This window comes from Kryptolebias marmoratus, linkage group LG22 (genome assembly GCF_001649575.2).
Source record: "Kryptolebias marmoratus isolate JLee-2015 linkage group LG22, ASM164957v2, whole genome shotgun sequence".
Taxonomy (NCBI): domain Eukaryota; kingdom Metazoa; phylum Chordata; class Actinopteri; order Cyprinodontiformes; family Rivulidae; genus Kryptolebias; species Kryptolebias marmoratus.
Genome location: NC_051451.1, coordinates 27,419,689 through 27,436,503, shown reverse-complemented (window position 1 = coordinate 27,436,503; position 16,815 = coordinate 27,419,689). Strand labels below are relative to the sequence as shown.

Here is a 16,815-nt window from a genome sequence, read left to right as displayed (position 1 = left end):
AGTGACGTCACGTGTCTTCTTCCTGAGTTATTTGGGCTTATTTTGTATTCCACGCTACACAAACCCACAAAGAAGACACTAGACTGCAGAAACGGTGGCGAATCACTTTAGAAACAATAAATATTGGGTTAAAGTTGTGGGAAAGTTGCGGTGTTTTGGGCAAAGTTGCAAAAAGTTGCAATTTCGCGGGGTTTGCTTGATTTTGCGTTAATAGTTGCGATCGCAACATCGCGAAATCCTGGAGGGTCTGACAAATGATTACTTTCTGATTCAAGAGTTGTAGAAGCTTACATGTTGATAGATCCACTGTGATTTGTTCTTGCGTACGACAGAATGACGTGCTGTTGCGTTTTCCGCTGTACTTACTATCACTTCCACCGTGATGGGGACGGTGCTGTTGAGAGCTGGGGTCCCTGCGTCCTTCGCCATCACCGTCAGATAGATCATCCCGTTGGGAACCTTCTCGTAGTCGAGCGGCCTGGTGACGCTGATCACTTGGAGGGGGAGAGAAAAAGGGTGAAGTTTAGGATTTGAGAGATTTTACTTGCATACAAAAAGTTTGGCTTTTTAAACGCGAGGGTACCGGCGTAGCCTTCCACCATGACGATGCTGAAGTAGTCAGCAAAGGCTGAGGCTGAGGTGATGGTGTACGTCAGGACGTTGTTGGGAGGGGAGTCCTCATCAGTTGCCTGTAGGTGGAAGAAAACACTCTGAACATATGCTCGGGTGTCACTCAGCAGCCACGACTTAAAGTTTTAAGTGTCTGAAACAATAAGACACATTGTAAAGAGCAGATGCTGCAGAAGACAGCACTAACATGTATATGTTTACGTCTGAACCGGATCTGCGTGAGAGTTGGAGCGTGTGCATGCAGCCAGGAAGCTGTCACTCCGCGCTGGCATGTTACCGGACAGATTAAAGCTGATCCAGGCTATTAGTGGCGCAGGCGTCAATACTGGATGAACACCAACTGAGCCAAGACGAGCCAAGCAGGCAGAGGACAGATGAAGCCACACTTTGCAGGACTAATCCGCAACAACATCAACAACAATGATGACACCCCCTCATTACTCTTGAGTTGGCAGGAAGTTTAAAACATGAGTCCTCCGGCTGTGAGAAGAGTCTGCTGGGCATCGCTGGCATCATTAGAGGCTGGACAGGTTGTCAGAAACACTCACTTGTATCTCCCCACAACAGGCACATCTCTGTTCTTTCATTTAACGCCAAAATGTTGAGTAAGCAATGCCCCCCTCCCCCCACAACTTTTCTTTTCCATTATGCGTTTTAAAATTAATTTTCAGCAAACAGATTTACAATCAAAACTCTGGAAAAAGTTGTGGCGTCGTGTAAAATGTAAATAACATCATGTCATTGTGTTGCAAATCTCAAACAAACATTTTATTCACAATAAAACAAATCAAATGCTTAAACTAAGAAAATGTACATTTTTTTGTCCCATTCTGTCTGTTTAACAGTCCTGGATGGGAGCAGATGTTCTAAAACCTGGACTAATGCACCCCCATACCATCAGAGAGGCAGGCGGACCTCAGAACAGCTCTCCTCTTTGGTCCAGAGGAGACGCATCTGTTCACATCTGGCTTCTTCTTTGCTTGATAGAGCTTTAAGCAGCATTTGTGGACGGCACGGTGAGCTGTGTTTACAGACAGTGTCCCTGAACCAGCCTTGATCTTTGACCTCAGAGATTTCTACAGATTTCTATTATTATGAACTATAGATGGGATATATTTAAAGACTTCCTGATTTTCTGTTGAGGAACATTATTCTAAAATTGTTCCACTATTTTTAGACAATCTTTTGCAGACCTGTGAACCTCTGCTCATCTTTACTTCTGACAGATTCAACCTCTAAAAATCTCTTTTTATCCCCAGTAATTAACCTAATTAATTACAAAATGCTCCTCCAGCTGTTTCTGATTCGTACCACTTACTTTTACAGCCTTTTGTTGTCTCTGTCCTAACTTTTTTCAGATGTGTTGCTGCTATAAAATTCAGCAGAAGAAGAATAAGTGTTGAGGAAATGTTGTAGGAGGCGCAGAAAGCCTCTCTCTGGCTCTCAGAACAGCCTCTCCTTCCATCTGCTTCCTTCTTTCTTTTTCCCACTCAAGTATGTGTGTGTGCTTACAGTGTACAGGTTCCCGGGCAAATCACTGACACACAATTGTGCGCCTGGCTTCCCCCTCAGTCCTGGGCAGCGTATAAATATCAGCAGCATTTAAGGTTAGCTTCCAATAATCAAACCCGGCGAGCCGAGCGTTGAGGCCAGTTGTCGGCGTACCGTACTCCTGGTAAGCCTCGAGAGACGTTTTGCTCTTCTGGGTGCAATCAAAGCAAACGGCGAGTCCATTAGTTACAACTGTGCCTGTGTTCCTCTGCCTTCGGTGTGGCAGTGACTGATGGCCAACACTTCGAGTCGGGCAGGTTTCTTGTTGAAAACTGTTCACATACATACAGTAACTGAGAGGGAAACAACAGGGAGGAAAAATAAAAGCTTCTGAATCTCAGGACTGATGATTTAATCCTGGATGCATGAAGGAATCTATTTTACATTTTCAAATGTGAACATAATGCATCTTTAGTTACCTTATCGAGTCGCTGAAGTTAAACTTGAAAGCTAACTAGAAAAATGTGCATTTTTTGTGTAAATTCAGTGTAAATGCTGAGTGCATTGTCAAACTTAAGCTGAACAGAAGCTAAAAACAGCAAAACCATAGGCTAAATTAATGAAAACATAACAAACAGCTAAAATGAGCAAAACTGTAGCTAAAAGCTAAAGTCAGTGAGAAAGTAGTTAAAAGCTAAAACTAGCTAAACAATAGCTAAATGCGAAAATTAGGAAAAAAGTAGCTAAAACAGAATATTAGCACAACGGTAGCTTAAAAGCTAAAATTAGCAACACTACAGCTAATAGCTAAAGTCAGTAAAAAAGTAGTTAAAAGCTAAAACTAGCTGAACAACAGCTAAAAGTGAAAATTAGGAGAAAAAAGTAGCTAAAACCCAATATTAGCACAACAAGTAGCTTAAAGAAAAAAATTAGTACAACAGCAGCTAAAAGGTAAGATTATTGGAACAAAAGCTAAAACCTGTAAAACAAACTTAAAAGATAAAATTAGCTTAATTGTAGAGAAAAGCTAAATTTATCACAATGGCAGCTAAACCGAAATCACAAGAGCTGAAAAGCTAAAATTAACTAAAATTAAAAATCCACATTCATTTTAATGAAACCAACACAGTTAAATAATTAGCGATGACAATTGAAGATGTGTACCTTTAGCATTTACCTAGCCTTTTGCTACTTTTAGCTAGTGTTTTGCTTTGTTAAGCTGTAACAGCTCAGTTTCAGCTTCTTCAGCTTTCGGCTTTCAGACTGCAGTTTGTTTAGTTATTAAAACCTTTTCACAACTTGAACTATCCCTTTAAGCTCCGACGCAACATGACTGCAGGTCTGAATGGAGGAAGAAAACACAAAACGCAGCCTTTTCATCCCTAAATGTTGATTTTGGCTGATATTTCAAACCTGCGACGGTCACAGGTGGATGTTTATGGCGCCTTTACCAGCAGCTGTAAACAGGACATTTTTTAAGATGCTCTCTTGTAAGAAAGACATGCTTTTGCTCAGACAAGCGCAGCTCCCGAAGCCTGTTTTTATGTGTCTGTTTCTCGAACACGGCTTACCCTGATTCGTGCCACCGACTGGACAGTTTGTTCGTTCTCTCTGATTGAGCCGACGTACGCCTCCTTCTGAAAGAGCGGCGCGTTGTCGTTGACATCCAGCACGTTCACGCGGATCCTTCCTGTCGTCTCCTCCCCGCCGCCGTCCTTCGCCAGCACGGTCAGCGTGTAACGCCGCATTAACTCGTAGTCCAGACTGGCCTGCAGGACGACCCAGCCCGTCTCCTCGTCCAGTGAAAACCTGCGTGAGAAACGAGTCAAAGAGGGGAAGAAACACCAGTCAGGGACAGAAGAATGTGACCCCCTGAATAAGTCATCAAAAAGACAACCAGCAATTGTCAGAGGAAAAAAAATAAGACCTTAGAAATCCTTAAAACTCAAAACAACTCATGCTGAGAGATGATGGAGGTGGAGCTGTTTGGGTTGTGATGAATCATCGACCACTACACCAAAGTTTTTTTTTTTTTTTTTTTTTTNTACATAGACAAACTGAATGAAACAGCAGTCCCATGTTAGCATCATGGTGCAATAGCAACAGCTAATTCGCAGCACTTGTCCCTAGATGGGCTTTTTAAAAAAAAAAAAAAAAATTAAAATAAAATCATTTGAAATAACACAACATAATATATACAAACAGAGAAGTGTAAAGAAATTAAAAATGAGTACAGGTCTGTTTTTGACATAACCAGAGTTTAGCTCAATATTGGTAAAATTCACTGAAGATGAGCCATGTTTGGCTGTGGCAGCCATCTTGACTTTAAGCAGCTGTACATCCAATCTGTCCGGTGGTTCATGAGATATTTTGCTAACAAACAGACACTTTTTTTTAAAATGTAAAACTAAAAACATGGAAAACTACTTAAGGCAGTTTACCATCATTAGTCTTTCACTGACAACTAAAACAAATGAACAAAAAGCTCATAGCATCAGTTAAAAACACAAAAAGTTGTTTTATTAATGGGTAGATGATGAAAATGATATTTTTCTGTGGATTCAAACCAAACATTGTTGAGGAACAACTGTCTCCGACATCTCTGTGTGCCAGAAACAGTTCAGTTCGGCTGATAACAAGTTTCCAGATGGATTAAACATTAATACGCTTGTGTGTTTCTGTGAATTGTTCCAGTGTGTGTGTTTTCTTACTGGTCTGGATCGTCTGTGAAGGAATAACGAACAATCCCAAAAGTGCCGGCATCTCCGTCTGTAGCCTGGAGAGAAAAAGGTTTCATTTAAAAAAATCACACACATTAATTTCTGTTGTCTCCAACTCTCGTTTTCCTTTTGATGCCATCTCTGACTCCCACAGAGGCTGAGAAAAAAACAACAACAAACTAATTTCATGTATTTTTTAACATCTTTATTTGACAGTCACACATTTAGGAAAAAAACACCCAGTTCTAATAAAGTCAAAGACGGAAAACCTGGATCGTATTTTGGAAATTTGCACCCAAAGCCTTCGATAAATGTTTCTTTTGTCTTGGAGCAGCATTTTAGATTCTTCAGCAAATTTCAGTCGTGCAGCACTCAGCGTTCACACAGAATTTTCTCAGAAAATGAAATGGTTAATGTAGTTGTTTAAGAGTTTTTAACAACGCGAGGTTGTAATTTGCCCGGCTGTACTGAGAGCTGCTAAACTGCAAGTTCTACTCTCCTCCAACTCCGGGACAACTCCAAAAACCTACATTTGATCCCCCAATTAACACAAAACAGGGAATATATTAGATTTGTTTTGATGACGACGTGCTGGTGTCTGTCAGACTCTGCTTTGCTCCGTTTCCCTAATTTTGTCACTAACAGCTGTCTGTGAACATATGATAAAACATGAAAGCCATGCTTCACTCTCTGGAGGTGTTGATTGGATTAAAGTCTGATGGGAGACGTGATACATTCTTACCCACGAGACCCACTACCGCCATAAAAACGGCAACAACTGCTGTCATATGTTTTACAGATAAAACAGGTGTCGCAGAAACGCCACATAAAGAGCAGCGCTTTTAGAAATCTCGCCACATTAACACAACTTGTCTTTCCAAACGCGCACACACGGTCTGGTCTGCGTGCACGTGTGGTGCTGATGGACCGTGGATGGAGAGGGTGTAATAGAGTTTCACTTCAGTGGCTGTGAAGTTAGTTGAAGGGCCAAACCCGGACGTTTCTGCCGGTCCCCTCTGTCAGCCACAGCGTTGCTCACAGTTGATACTGAGCCTTTTATTTGTGCGTTAGTGTGTGTCTGTTAGCATCACATCTCATGAAACAGTGGACAAATTTTCATAAAAACTGAGGAAATTAATTATTAGATGTTCATCTACAATGGATGGCCCCCACAGCTAACTCACTTTAGAAAACAAAAATGTCTATATTTCAGTTAATTTTACAGATACTGTGCAGGAATTTGGCAACACATGCTTCAAGTGATAACAGTTCATGCTTAACGCCTTTTAGAAGGTTTGATTAAAATTCTTAAAATCTTAGTTTAAAACTCGGGCGTGAAAGGCGGTGGGCGATATGCATTTCCTGAAGGCGTGCTTGGCCTTTAATAACTTTTAGGCGTTTATCTGTAGCGTCCTGATGACCTCATCGTTTAATGTCACTCATTTCCTGTTTCCTTCTCCTCTATTATCTGGTCGGTTTCTCTCCGCCTCAGAGCTCTTCCTCCGACTCCTCTGTCTCTCCTCGTCTCTACATATCTCCTTTAGCACACCCTTGGCCCTAAACGCCCCCCCCTCCCCCGCTCTGCTCTCAGGTGAATGACAGGTCCATAAGCGCTCCCATGATAGCAGCGGGGGTGTTAATGTGACAGCTATCGAGGCAGCGACAGGAGCCGGTGCTCGGCCCGGGAGCCACAGCCCGGCCCCTCTCACTGCAGCGCCGGAGCGGGGCCCAGACACTGAACGGGGGAGACGATAGCCATCTCCCACCCCTCCCCCCCTCTCAATCATTCACTGCCTCGCTCTCTCTCCCCCAGCAAACAATCACTGTGACACCATGGCTCAGTCACTTTGCCAACTGCTCACCAAAGACTCAACTTCAGGCGGAGACGGACGGCTGAGAGTCATGGCACCACAGCCCCTGAAGCCACGACACAAGGGTATTAAACATTAACCCCTCGTCACCACGGCAGCTTCAAATTCAAATCCCTTATTAGAATTAAAGACCTGGCATTCCTTGAAAGGAATGCATTTCCCCCACCGCCTTCAGTCTCATGTGATGTTGTGTTAATGCTTGGAGTTTGTGTTGAGGATGACTCTCAGCTACGACTACCCCAAACTGTAGCTTCATATCTGCAATATTTAGTGAGTATAACCATTTTAGGGTGAGCTAAGTCTGATTAGCTGTGGTGGCCATCTTGACTTGGATTAACTCCAAACGTTAATGGGGTGTAGACGTACATCCAATGATTACTTTGAGAGTTTGAGTAAAATCTGTCCAGATATTTTGCTAACAGACAGTTGATGCTAACATGTAATGCTCAAAATATGTATTGGGTATGATGATCAGCTACTACCACAACTAATTTTAGCTCAATCTCTGTAAAACTGACAGAGCTGGATTGATTAGCTGTGGTAGCCATCTTGAATTGGGTTAAATTCGGGGAGTTTCATTAAAAAATGTCCACTGGTTCATGAGATATTTTGCTAACATTAGAGACAAACGAACACACACAAACAGCCAAAACATGGTCGCTGCTTTGCCCTCATGGCGGGCTATAAGAGCAGGGAGGCGAGCGGAGGTAAACGACAGCTTGTGTTTTCTCTGATTGCTGACAATCTGCAGAACGACAACAGAGTGTTAGCAGAAACAAATCCTGGGCCTGAGGTGCAGCGGTGAGAATCTCCACCGGAGCAATCAGGACGAATCAGCATACGATCAAAATCCAAACTAAGTTGTTAAGAACTTTCTGCACGAAAAGCCACAGAGCTGTCGATTGGCAATATAAACGCTGCAGCCCCCTCTGCCCCCCACCCCCAGGCCCTAAGGCAGTAACTACAAAAGAGAAATTAGTTCTCACTTGACCAGTTTGGTTAAATGATGTGTTTCTTCCCATCAGAGAGGTGAAGCCAGCAGCAAGCTCCGCTGTGTGTGTGTGTGTGTGTGTGAATATACCTGTGTGTACAGCTGTGGCCAGACATTTACGTTCACTCATCGTGGGCATGAATGTGACATTAATTTTGATCTTTTAATGATTTATTATGTGAACACTGATTCAGCATCTACTCCAGTTTTCCTGTTTATTTTTCCTACACTTTTTAAAAAATTTATTTGCAAATTACTTTAGCAGACTTTGTTCATATATCAAAATGTTCAGCTCATTCAGGAGATGGGTGCTATGGATATTTAATTTTATTTACAAATATTTACCACCTAAAATTACACAAAGATCTATGTTCTCTTTGAAATAAGCTTCAACAAACTTTTAGATAAATCTTTGCCACTTTTAGCTTTTTGCTACTTTCTGATTTCTGCTACTTGTAATTTTTAGCTAGTATTTGGCTATTTTGGCTTTTAATTAGCCTTTAGCTACATTAAGCTTTTAGCGAGGAGTTTGCAACTTTTAGTTTTTAGATGGCGTTTCACATCTTTTGGCTTTTAGTTAGCATTTTATTTTTAGTTGGTGTTCTGCTTCTGTTAGCTGTAACTCAGTTTCAGTCCTTCAGTATTTTCTGTCAGGTGTAACTTTAACCCTTTTTCTTTCTTTGGCCTTTTCTCCTCTTAACTAATGTGTTGCTTCTTTCAGCTTTTAGTGAGGGTTTGGTTTCTTTTGACAAAATGACAGGAAATTTTCCAGGATGGAATGACTAAACAACACAAGAACAGGAAAATAATTTAATTTATTGTGGATTTTCTCTGAACCACATAGGGTCAAATAAAACATACAGCCTCAAAAATAACCCCCAACTAATATTAGCCTTCAGCACCACATATTAAAAGATTTAGGCAAATATATGGATGTATATATTTGAGCCTGAGAATCATTTTGAACTCGTGTGGATTAAAGAAAACCTACAATAAATTAAAACTCGTGCACCAAGTCCTTGTGTTTAAAAAACACTGAAGATGTATAATCATTCCACCCTAGAAATGAATGGTTTAAATAAATCAATAAAAACTTGAAATTAATATGACATTCATGTTCATGATGAATTTCTGACTACATTTGAAAAATATTTGGCATTTGAGTTAACTCTGTTTAGTTTTAAATGGCAGCAAAGCATCAACAGATACAAACTGTAATGCCATTTAAGAGAAGAATTAAAGACGAACAGAAATGCTGCAAATGTTGAAGTCTGTGTGCAAACTGGGGTTAGGAGGGAGAAGCTTCAACAGCAGATTATCAGTCTGGTTATCTCAGACTGAAGGAGGTTAAAGCTGCACAGGCTTTTCTATCTCCTCTGAGCTCAAATTTGAATTGATTGGCTCCTAAAATTGCCTTTTTTTTCTGCAGGAGCTTTGAGTAGCATGGAAAAGGAAACCAATTACTATCTGTCAAAATAGAGATGACCCAGAGTCCAAACACAGACAACCTCTTCTGTCTCAGTGCCTCACACCTAAACACAACCAGGAGGAACAAATAACAAGCAGACCCACACATGCACACAGTTAGGATGTCCTGTTTCTGACAGCCACTGTGATGGAGACGATGATAAAAGCTTGCTTTGTCAGGTTCTCCTCCTCAGCTCTGGGTAGCTCTATTTATGTGGGTTTCTGTGTTTCACCCTCCCACATATTCTGCATCGACCACGGAATCACTGAAACAACTGATTAGTCTTCGGAAATATTACATAAGTGGTCTGCAGGAAACTGTCACGTGTCGACAAGAACCCCTTCGTGTTAACATTTCGCTCTACGTCTGTCTTATAACACATCGAAGCTGTATGTTATAAAATAAACAGCACCTTATATGAAGCTTGGGAAATAATGATGTAGCAGCCCTTTATCACTGAGTGCACGAGAAACCAAAACAACAATGGAGCCTTTGTTTTTCAAACCAGTTTTTATACATGCTTTACTTGATCTTAATATCACTGTTCAACTTTGAATGTGTTAATAACTAAAATTAAACTATGGATCATTAGTTGAAGTAAAACGAGAGGTTGTAGGAATGCATTCCCTCAGTTTATTAAACCATATGCACGGATTAGTTGGTGAACGGCATTCACGAGCGAGTCTCTAAATGTCTGAAAGGGTTTGCATGAGTTCTCAGTTTCCTGGCGTGAGTCAAAGAGGTAACTTTAAGTCACCAACTGGTCTCATCCCAGTAAGACTTTTTGTTTCCATAGATTTTGATTCCTGGAAATGTTTCTTTTTTCCATGCTGGCAATAAGGAGATGATCAATACACAGTAAAAACTCCTGGGTTATTTTGATAACTCAGTTGCTGGATCATAAATTAGGTTGGTTTGACCAAATATTGGGTTGAAAATGTTTGACCCAGTGGTTGGGTCGGAGATGAACCATGTCATTCTTCACAGTCTCAAAGCTTGCTGAATTAAAACTACCCAGGGTTGGCTCGATACAAATTTAACCCAGCATTTGATTACAAACTGGGTTGTTTTTAACCCAGAAGTTTTTAGTGTGTGCTGACGAAGCCTGAAGCAGTTTAGAAACTCCACACTAAAGATATTCTGACATATCCATTTGGTTTTTACATATCCACCTCACTAAAGACTTCTGTGACTAAACTAATGAGTGAATTTGTAAATCTTCCTATCAGACAGACGGAGCTCCGCGGTTAAAGCACAAACTGTAAACCTCTACAGCTCACCCACTTGGATCAAACAAGTCCCCCAGCTGCGACCCAGAGCCCCCGCTTCAAGCTGATGGGACCGGCGCATGCTTTATTGTGTACACTTTCACGTAATGGTGATGGGGAGTGTGCATTTACAACTGCTCTATTTCTCTAAGCCATTAAAGAGCAGGTGGGGTGCTCAAAGCCACTGCTGTCTGCTGACAAGATTGAACTGCCTGTTTCCATTATCTACGGACCGCCCAGATAAGAGACAGAGCAAACCGGAGAGAGATACGAGCTTAACACTTTTTAACAATGACTCCCAACAAATTGGCAAGCATGTCTTCACAGCCGTGACGGCTTGTAAGATAAATTCTGCTTTATTATTCCGTCCACATGCAAACGTTTGGAAAACACCCCGTTGGGTAGACAAGAAGAGACGGTGAAGAGGAGATGCCTGTGTCGTGGGAGTATATTGTGCCCGAGGAAAAGCTAAATGCAGTGACTAGCAGCTTCAGTTTGCCATGAAGTCTGGGTCCTCCCCCCTTCTCTCTTTTTGCTTTTCCTTGCAATGATGAGAAAATGAGATTAGCACCAGAACAAGAAGGATGTAGAGAATTATAAAGAGTATGGAGTTATTATGGAGAGACCTCGGGGAAGGGGTCCTGCAACCTGCAGCTCCCCTCTGCAGAGCTTCACTGGAGCTCGGACCAAAAATATCATGGACATCTTTAAATTTTAATGGCAATGGAAAAGACTCAGGAGGTTTCCAGCCCACTTTAATGCAATATGTGCCTGGAATTTCTATAACAGATACTAAAACAAGTGGAGCCACAGGTAAAATATGCTGATAAGTACTCAGCTTTATTGAAGATATCGAACAAATAAACATCTATAACAATAGCATATACACAGTTCCCCATCGCTTTAAATACCAGCACTGGCTAAATATGAAACATACCACATTTTCATTGTTAGTATAACTGTCAAGACAGTCATTTGCCAGACCCTCCAGGATTTCGCGATGTTGCGATCGCAACTATTAACGCAAAATCAAGCAAACTCTGCGAAATCGAAACTTTTTGCAACTTTGTCCAAAACACCGCAACTTTAACCCAATATTTATTGTTTCTAAAGTGATTCACCACCGTTTCTGCAGTCTAGTCACAAAATAACCCCAAATAGCTCAGGAAGAAGACACGTAACGTCACTTCCTGTTAACATCAGAATGCCGGGAGCGTGCAGGAGCAGCGACCGAAGCCAAAATGTGCGCTAATGCTTCACATTTGCCCACAAAGATTTCAGCAAACCAGTTTCCTCCCCAGCTGCAGCTGTTTTGCACGTCCTGCAAGCTATCAAAGTTCTCAAATAAAGCACCTTTTGAGAATGGCAATGTTTGTTGCTAATTATCTAACAAAACTAGTGAGTATTTTTGGTTTATATAGTAAAAATTATGGTTTTTTATTGATTTTAGTAAAAAAAAAAAATTGCAACTTTTAGGAAAACGCCCCACGAAATCAGGCATTTTAGCCGCAACAATCACAAAAAATGCCCGCAAAATCCTGGAGGGACTGGTTTGCTTATTTCTGTCACTTTGTTTATCCAACTTCCTAACATACAATGCAGTTGATCTCCAAAATCCAACAGAAAGTTAACGTATTTCAAAATTCTTAAAGAGCACCACTATATCCATTATTAAAAACAAAACCAGTGACATCACAGCAAACCTGCCAAGAGAAGGTCGTCCACCAAAACTCAAGAAGGTAAGGAGGGCAGAGAAAAGTCCAGGAGGCTAAAGATAACCCTGATGGAGCTGGGTAGCTCTTCTGCAGACATGGGAGGTCTACGGTGTCCACAGGACCACAAGAAGCTGCACAGAGTTGGACTTCATGGAAGAGTGGCAGGAAGAAGACATTACATAAAACATAAGGAAGACAGGTGCTGTGATCGGATGAGACCAAACATAAGGACAACTGCATGCCCGAGGCAGATCTACCACCTCGTCACGCTGAGAACATCCCTATAGTGAAGCACGGTGGTGGCAGCATCATTCTGGAGGGAAACTGGTCAGAGTTGAAGGGTTTGATAGATGGAGCAAAATACAGAGACATTACTGAGAGAAACCAAAAAGATTTGATTCTGAGACGGAGCCTAAACCTTCCAGCAGGAAAAGGAGCCTAAACCATCTGCTGAGGAACACTCCACAGGTTTAAGGAGAACCATTTAAAGGTCCAGTCAAATTCAATCAATCAAATAATCAAATAAATTAAATGGTGGCGACACATCCAGTCAAATTCAATCAATCAAATAATCAAATAAATTAAATGGTGGCGACACAAATAACTGAGCTTGGGGGATTGAATAAATATGCACACATCATTTTCTAGTTTTACATTATTTAGAATTATTTAAAACACCCACACCCTCATTTAAATTCATTAATCTGAAGTATTTTCTGTAGAATTGTAGAATTAATAAGTAAATTCTGGGATTAGAGGCATTTAGAGGAAAGGAATCAAGCTGTTTTAACTTTATCTGAAGGGTCAAGTGTGTCTTTTGGCTTTGGATGAAATGTATTTGGTGGAAAAGGAAGTGATCCCTGCTCTGTGGGAAGGTAAAGTAGAGGACAAAGTAAAAAAAAACTGTGGATGGAAATAACATTTGTTCTTCAGAGAGCAGAGATGGGACGATGCAGGATTTCTGTGCGCAGCTTGATTGTTTCAGTGTCATGAAGCTGGTTTCCTTCTCACCATGGAAACTTAGACTGAAAACCAAAAAATCCACCCAGAAGCAGAGATCACTGCCTCCCAACCAACTGGTTTATTCATGAAAAGAAGCAAAAATGTGGCTTGCATAGAGAGTCTGAGTGCGTCCACGCTCCTGCAGATCTTTCAGAATTCACATAAAAAAATTTAAACCAGAGAGACTAAAAAACTTAGAAAAGTTGAGAGGAACTTGGTTCTGAGTTTTAGATTTAAAACAAACTTCAAACTCATCACTGAACTATAAAATATTTCTGTTTTTTTACCCAGAAAACATAAGAATAATATTTATTAAACTATATAGCCTAAGTATTTTCATCTTCATTGCAAAATTTATGGAAATTTTGGAGTAAACCCAATTTAAAAAGGCCTCCTTAGCCAACATAAATGGCAACAAATCAGTCAATGTTACAGATATTGAGCTAAAATTTGTCCTGTTTGTAGCTGAGAATCATCACCAACATATACTCTGAGCCCCAGCAGATTGTTTAAGATTTTTACACAAAACTTGACATAGAAAATATCAAGTAAAATGCATTAATTTAAGGAATACTTCCATTTAATATCATATTTGTTCCTAAATTGGTGCAAAAGCATTTAAAAATGTTACATTTGACAGAAAAAAGTGAAACTTTCTCACATCTCAAGAATGTATCTGCAAAACAAATTAAGCACAGAACTGTGTTAATTTGTTCCTTTAGACTAAACCAAATCTTTATAAGCATTTATCATAAATTTAATTTCCTGCTCTTGTTTTACGTTTATGCACAAGTAAAGTCACAACACAAACTTCTCAAACCAGAGTAAAAGTCTAAAAGAACAGAACAGCAGAACTTAAAATAAATACTGGATATAATTACCAGAAACATGACTCAACAAAAATTCTGTCCTTTGAGCAAATTGTGTTGAACCCTGCACAACACCAAAGCCTTTCTGGTAAAACTAATTAATTAATTAAAAGTCATTTTTGGACACATTCAGTTCCCAGTATGACCCTAACCCTACATGCAGCAGCAAACTCAAACTTTAATAAACATTTTTCCACCAATGACTGTACACCACACGCTCATTATGTTAAGTTACTTTTTATGCAGCGCAGATTTTTATTGTGTATTTTAAAAAGGTGCATACTCCTACAGTTTGTGAAATATGTGAAAAATGACCACTTAGGCCTAAAAAACAATCCTCATGTGAAGATTCCCAGCTACAGCAGATAAAAACAAAATTACAACCTTGTACTCCAAATGGTTTTGGCCTCTCTGGCTAATTTCCTCATTTATATTCAACTGCAATGAACATAACTCATCAGTTTAAATTGTATTAAGGCTTAAGGTCATTCACAATTAAAGGTGTTCCTCTTTAAGGGACAGTTGGGTTCTGTGGTTATTACCTGACAGAAATAAATTTTATCCTCAGGATCAAATGCAGATTTATCATTTGAAGACCAGAAACCCAAGATGGTGGTGATTAAAGAACAATAGAGGCTGAAAACAGGAGTCTTTAAAACAGGGTTTGATGTAGAATTTGGCCACAGACATGTATTTATATACATTATATATATATATATATATATATACATATACACATACATATACACACACACACAACGCAGGTAATTTCTCCAGGACAGAAGCTCAGCTCACTGTTAACTGTCGGCCATTTTTATCTCCATAAAGCGTATGCTGTAAATGGTGAAACCTTGGGTCGTATAAGATGAATGTGTAATCTTCATGATGTGTTACAGAGACACGTATTGTGTCGAAAGGAGGGAAAGTTACAGCGTATTACAGAGCCAGATAAGAAATAAGCTTATTGTCATACTTTTGTAGAATATTTTGGTGACAACTTCACGTGTACAGCAGCAATAAAAACAACTAAAACAGCAGGATAATACTAAAATAAAATACTCTAACCCTAACTTTCCTTATTATGGCACATATGTGAGGAACATGTCACAATTTCATGCTATGGAACTGTTTTTGACACCTGCTGAAGATCATGTTGCTTAAAGGTTCATCCTAAGGTTCACATCCCATCCTGCACTGCCAGAATACCCCTGATTCCACATTACAAACAAAAAACAATAATATTAATAAAAGGGAAGGGTTGCAGTATTGAACTGTTATAATAAATTATAATTACTGCTGTGGATATTACCTGGGTAATGCCTGTCTAAGCAGTGGCAGCGGAGAAACATCCTCCGCTCTTTAATTTATATTCTCATGTAAGAAGCATTCATCACCGTGCTTCAGCTCTCAAACAGTGAAACTGCACAGAATCTGGAAAACAATGATGCTGCAACTCATAATGTTTGACAGAAGCCATAACAACACGAAGAAATCAAAGGCCTCGGCCCTGTGATTCATGAGATATTATGCTAACAGCATAATACGGTTCAAGTTAAAGTTTTAAGCAAAGATTTCTCATAATATGTAGCACTTGGAGTATGTTGGGAATGATATCTCAGCAGATTATCTCAGATATCTTGGTAACACACACACAGATATAAATAAAAACATTTGGTGGTGAGCAACAACAAGGGAAGGGGTTGGTAAACGGTGCCTTTTGATTTTATGAGTAAATTTTATTAATGCATTATGTGTACGAAAGAGCCATCCCAGCAGATACATGAAACAAACAATGGGGTGAATGACTGTGACGCCTGAAAACCATTAGGAAACAAATGATGGAGCTGAGGGGATAAAAGAAAGTGGATTTCTGAAACCAAAGAAAGAAAGAATCCGAATGATTTCCCGATATGTGTAGCTGCTGTCCTGTGGGTGAGGCGGAACAGAACGTGAGAGAAAAGGACCCAGACAAAAGAGTAAATCACCATAAATATTTACATTAATGCTGCGGATCATAAATATTAAAGAAGCATTCCCCCCGTGTGTGTGCGTACTTGTATGTTGAGCATTAAGCCTCCACAGGGATGCAGGAGTGGCCTCTGAGTAATTCGCTGACTAACAACTCCGATCAGATGAGATGTGAATATTAATTGTAACAAAACATTTTAGCTACATTTCCAGATTGCTTTTTTGGCATGTTAAAATAACAAACAGTTGGGAATTAACGTGCATAATTTCAGTCAACATAAGTATAATGCATCTTGTAAACATGTTCCACACATAATGCAATTTATTTATGACAACATTAGTTTAGAACATTAGCAAAAACATTCGGTATCCATTTCTTTGGCCCCCTTTCATGCTGGATAAAGATAATTTTTTACAACATAAAAAAATCAGCCAGAGCATTGATGGTCTTTGCAAGATCTTGACCCGGGTCATTACATGCCGCAGAGCATCATAGGTCTTCAATGATCAATGGTTTTGAAGGTGTACAAACATGTAATGAGGTTGTGGTTGCTTGTTTTTGAGGTGGCAGCATGTTGGGGTCCATGGGGCGGCATGGTGGAAGCGTACCATGATCAGGGCTGGAGCTCCCACTGAGGACCCCGAGGTCCGGACCTCAGTATTTTTCTGCTGTGTATATTATAAAAACATGAATCCAAACAAGGCTTTTGAACGGCGTGGTTCTCTGCGTAGCTCCACCAGTTTCCTGTAGGAGGCGCTGCAACTGTGTGCAGCTGCAGCCAAACTCAATGTCTACGAAGAAGAGCGCAGCTTTGCTACCTT

General features: G+C 40.2%; 1 protein-coding gene across 7 annotated transcripts in view; it reads right to left on the bottom strand.

Moving 5' to 3' along the window:
- cdh23 (cadherin-related 23) overlaps positions 1 to 16,815 on the bottom strand; it is a 188,980-nt gene that overhangs the window by 71,870 nt on the left and 100,295 nt on the right. For all 7 annotated transcript variants that reach the window (XR_005232685.1, XM_017424252.3, XM_017424250.3 and 4 more), the window contains exons 14-17: positions 4,833 to 4,897; positions 3,693 to 3,930; positions 584 to 689; positions 367 to 494 (exon numbers count right to left, since the gene is read on the bottom strand). Coding sequence is in view for 6 of the 7 variants with exons in the window: in XM_017424252.3 (XP_017279741.1) it covers positions 367 to 494; positions 584 to 689; positions 3,693 to 3,930; positions 4,833 to 4,897 (537 nt within the window). In the remaining variant the exon portion in view is untranslated. The remainder of the gene's footprint in view (positions 1 to 366; positions 495 to 583; positions 690 to 3,692; positions 3,931 to 4,832; positions 4,898 to 16,815) is intronic.